The sequence below is a fragment of the Euphorbia lathyris genome, chromosome 5, assembly GCF_963576675.1.
Source record: "Euphorbia lathyris chromosome 5, ddEupLath1.1, whole genome shotgun sequence".
Classification (NCBI taxonomy): domain Eukaryota; kingdom Viridiplantae; phylum Streptophyta; class Magnoliopsida; order Malpighiales; family Euphorbiaceae; genus Euphorbia; species Euphorbia lathyris.
Genome location: NC_088914.1, coordinates 56,101,019 through 56,105,241, shown reverse-complemented (window position 1 = coordinate 56,105,241; position 4,223 = coordinate 56,101,019). Strand labels below are relative to the sequence as shown.

General features: G+C 37.1%; 1 protein-coding gene across 3 annotated transcripts; it reads right to left on the bottom strand.

Annotated features, from left to right (window-relative positions):
- Positions 1 to 528: 528 nt before the first annotated feature.
- Positions 529 to 4,223, bottom strand: LOC136228953 (pentatricopeptide repeat-containing protein At4g19191, mitochondrial). 3 transcript variants are annotated; one of them, XM_066017457.1, is made up of 3 exons: positions 3,335 to 4,223; positions 1,946 to 3,061; positions 529 to 793 (listed from the first exon to the last, which is right to left on the bottom strand). In XM_066017457.1, exons 1-2 carry the CDS (start codon positions 4,167 to 4,169, stop codon positions 2,184 to 2,186), a joined length of 1,713 nt encoding a protein of 570 aa, XP_065873529.1. In that variant the 5' UTR covers positions 4,170 to 4,223; the 3' UTR covers positions 529 to 793; positions 1,946 to 2,183. The 3 variants fall into 3 exon arrangements, with proteins under 3 accessions (XP_065873529.1, XP_065873527.1, XP_065873528.1); XM_066017455.1 differs by having other exon boundaries at positions 1,946 to 4,223; XM_066017456.1 differs by having other exon boundaries at positions 2,044 to 4,223.

Below are 4,223 nucleotides of genomic sequence, written 5' to 3'. Positions count from 1 at the left end.
CGAAAAACTTTATATATACAATGAAGGCTGAGATTTGAGTCCTGGCTCCACCACTAATAGTAAGAATAATAATAAAACGTTTTATGTTGGAAAATTTTGAATAAAATTATATATCAATTTAAATACCAACAAATACCTCCTTTCATGAACTGTTGTTTCCATCGTGAGCAGTCGTATTCGTACGTGAACAGTCGTGTTCATTCGCGAGTAGACATATCTTTTCGGGTTCTATTTATATAGAATGGATTGTCAAATTCACATTATCTGTTTGCAATGTTCTTGTTTTCTTGCTCCGGTGATAACGAGTCTACACACGGTTTGAATTTGCTTGCGTAATCTGTAGTATCCTAAAAGACGATCGTCAATAACGACGACGTCGTTTTAAGGAAAGTGCTAATGCATGCATCAGATTTGTCTAACTCTTTCTTTTTAATTTCAAGTTTTATTATTCGTATATTTTTTTATTTTCGTTTTGTTTTTTGGTTAATCACATAAAACATTTTATACATGCATCGTCATCATCCATTACTTGTTAAATCATGCTCTTCTCAACGAATGTAGCCTCCCCATTCAACAAATCTAATCATTTATTGTATTATCCTAAGAAGACTAAAACTAAATATTACGAGAATATAATTTGGTAGTCACGCATCTAGAATATATATAGGTACAAAGTTGGAGTCGTACTTGATTGTGATAAAAGTTTTCAATATCCTTTGATCTTGTTGACGCAGTCCACCTCACTTGACCGGAGGCTGAAACCCTTTCCCACTTCCAACGTAGCATGTATGATCTAGTTTGTAACAAAAAAAAAAAAAAAAAAAAAATTACACTCATATATTTGTGCATATGCCCAATCAGCTGAACCAAATAGATCATTATTACAACTAAAAGAAGAATGTTTGAAGATATCTCGCAGAACAACAAGTCTTCTAGCTCCTTTTTAATGTTTTTAAAAAAAAAAAATAAGTGAAGCATTAATCTGTTTGGTTCATAGAATGAAATACAATAATCATTCCTTAGAAATAATTATTATTATGTTTGGTTGATGGAATGAAATAAAATGTAATAGGTAGTTTTATAATTCAAAAAGAAACTCTACCCTCAAATATTTATTTTAATTATTACCATCAAATTTCAATATATTTTATTTAAGGAAAAAGGTGAAAATGGAAAACGAAACAAAAAAAAACGTGAAAAACGATTAAAAAAAAAAAAAACAGAAAGATGAGTTAAATGGCTGGGTTTACCCATAACTTAGGTACGGGCTCCTCCTTTACTGCAGAGCTCTGGGGGATCTTGTCTGGCATTAAACTCGCCATTCGCATGGGTGTTAAAAGACTTTCGGTGGAGTCTGACAATTTGGAGGCTATCAACAGGATTTCGGATAGACAGGTTGTTTGTCTTAAGAGTCAGAATCTCATTAAAGCCATCTTGAGGCTTCGTCCTGCCTTCGATTCTCTTACCTTCTCCCATATTTATAGGGAGCAAAACCGCGTGGCAGATCGCTTGGCAGCTGCTGGGCATGGGGGGATGTTAGGTGTTTCTACCCTTTCCGTTCCTCCTTCTTTTCTGTTACCTTCTCTTCTTGAGGATAGGATTGGGGTCAGTCTTCCTAGACTGATCCCGGGTTAGGTTTTTGTTTGTTTGTTTTTTTTTCTTCCCTTCTTACCAAAAAAAAAAAAAAAAATGGCGGAATAGGAATTTTTTAGGAATAGTTCTATTCCTAATCTATTGCATGAACGAAACCGGACCTAAATGTATTTGCAACTTAATTAATTTTGACAATCCGCATGTCATTAAGCTTTCTACTTCTTTATTCTTAACAGTAAGGTAGACAGTTGGAGATCGGATTTGTAAAATTGTATCATTTGATTGTATGGAAAAATGTGATGAACAATCAATTTCTTGTCAGAGACATTATAACATATGAAATAGAAGTTACCTCGAGATGTTGCTCCTTGTATGACAGGGGAGGAGGGACTACAAAATCCCAATTCGCTTATAAACAATTTATGTTGTTTTAGCTTTTTGAGCACTTACCATTTCAGGGGATTTTTCTCCTCAAAGTAAGGAGGTAACATGGTGCATTCTTCCTTTCGTGACATTTGACATCTAGAAATTTGCTCTGATGAACATTCTCTCCAGCCATGAATGCCTCTGTGCCAATCTATTGTCCTTTATCAAACATCAAGGAACTCAAAATCCAGGTTATTATTGGAATGTGTTGATAATGATGAATCTTCTTCCTTTGATTGTGACGCCAGACCCTCCAAGACACCATACACAAGCTCCATCTCACTATGACTATGGCCTCTTTCTTCAACAGTAAATGCATAAGTTGTACCATTGACTTCAACTAAGCTCTGTCCTGGACACTTCCTCACCCTGCTACTTCTCATCATTCTTCTCATCTTTTCGACTCCACTCCACCTTCCTTCCGATGCATATATGTTAGCCATCTCCACGTACAGGAAGGATACAAGAGGATCCATTTCAAAAAGCTTATGAGCTGCATATTCACCAATTTCGGTGTTTCCGTGTATCTTGGAAGCACTCAGCAATGCCTTCCATATGGCAGCATCAGGTTTCAAAGGCATACCTTGAATAAATTCTAATGCCTCTTTCACCATTCCTTTCCGTCCAAGAAGATCTGCCATACAAGAATAATGATCTAATCCCAGATTTATTTTGTAATTTCTGGTCATCATATTGAAGAACTCCCATCCTTTCTCAAGTAAGCCACCATGAGTACAAGCCTGAAGTATGGCAAGGAATGTTATGTCATTTGGCTTCAACCCCAAATCTATCATTCGATAGAAAAGGTCGAAAGCTTCTCCAAATAGGCCATTCAAGGCAAAACCTGCAATCATGGTTGTCCAAGAAACTATAGTTCTATCCGCCATGGCATCAAAGACTTCTCGTGCATCACATATGCTTCCGCATTTTGCATACATGTCTATCAATGCATTGCAAACAACGACGTTATGTTTTAAACAATTAGAACTCGCATATGCATCAATCGACTTTCCAACATCAAGAACACCAATTTGGCCACAACCTGAAATCAAAGCAAGTACGGTAACCAAATCAGGCTTGTCACCAGCAGCTTGCATAGCATTAAAAAGTTTCAGAGCCTCATCCATATTCCCTTTCTTAGCATAACCACTAATCATGGCAGTCCATGTAACACAGCTTCTATTCTGTAAGCTGTCAAACAAACATCTTGCAGAGTGAAGGTCTCCACATCTAGAATACATAGATATGAGAGTATTAACTACATGGATATCTGAATCACAACCAAATCTAATTCCATGAGAATGAATCTGCATACCTTGAAATGCAGCCACTGGTTGCAGACAAGAAGAGAGCAGGCTAACAATGGTACTAATATCAGGCCAAAACCCATCCAATAGCATCAATTTGTAACAATTCAAAGCATCAATAAGTTTCTCAGCATAAGCATACCCTGCAATCATTGAATTCCAGGAGACTGTGCTCCTTAAACCAACTTCAATTCCATCAAAAACTGATACAGCCATATGTAAATCACCACATTTAGTATATAAAGATATCCAAGTATTAGCAACAGAAACATCAGTATCTAACCCAACTTGAATTCCAAATGAGTGAATAACCTTAGCTAACCGGAGATTCTCCATGCTTGAAATTCCCTCACAAATTCCCATAATAGTCACTGAATCAGGCATAATCCCAGCTGATCTCATCTCCTGAAAAATATCGAATGCTCTATCAGAAAATCCTAGTTGAACGAATCCCAGAAGCATCACATTCCAGGAAGCAACATCCCTGTTGGGCATTTCAACAAACAGATTGTAGGCCATGTCTAACTGATGGCATTTCAGGTAGGTGTTAACCATCGCTGTTTGAACAAAAAGATTAGAGCAAAACGGAGACTTTATGATATGGGCATGGATGATTTGTGAGAGATGAAGATTGGAGAGAAAGGCGCATGCTTTGGAAAGGAAAGGAAAGGTCCAGTTGTTAGGTTGCAGGGCATTCTGTTTCATATCGCGGAAGAGGAAAAGTGCTTTATGGGCATCGTTTTGATTAACAGCATCCCGTATCCAATAGTTATAGAAATCAACTTTCACCGAGAGATTTTTGAAACGCTTGAAACTACTCGAAGAAATTGAAGATGCCACCATTTCTGCATTTTTCGCGGGAAACTACCACACCACTGCTACTCTTTGCAATTTGCG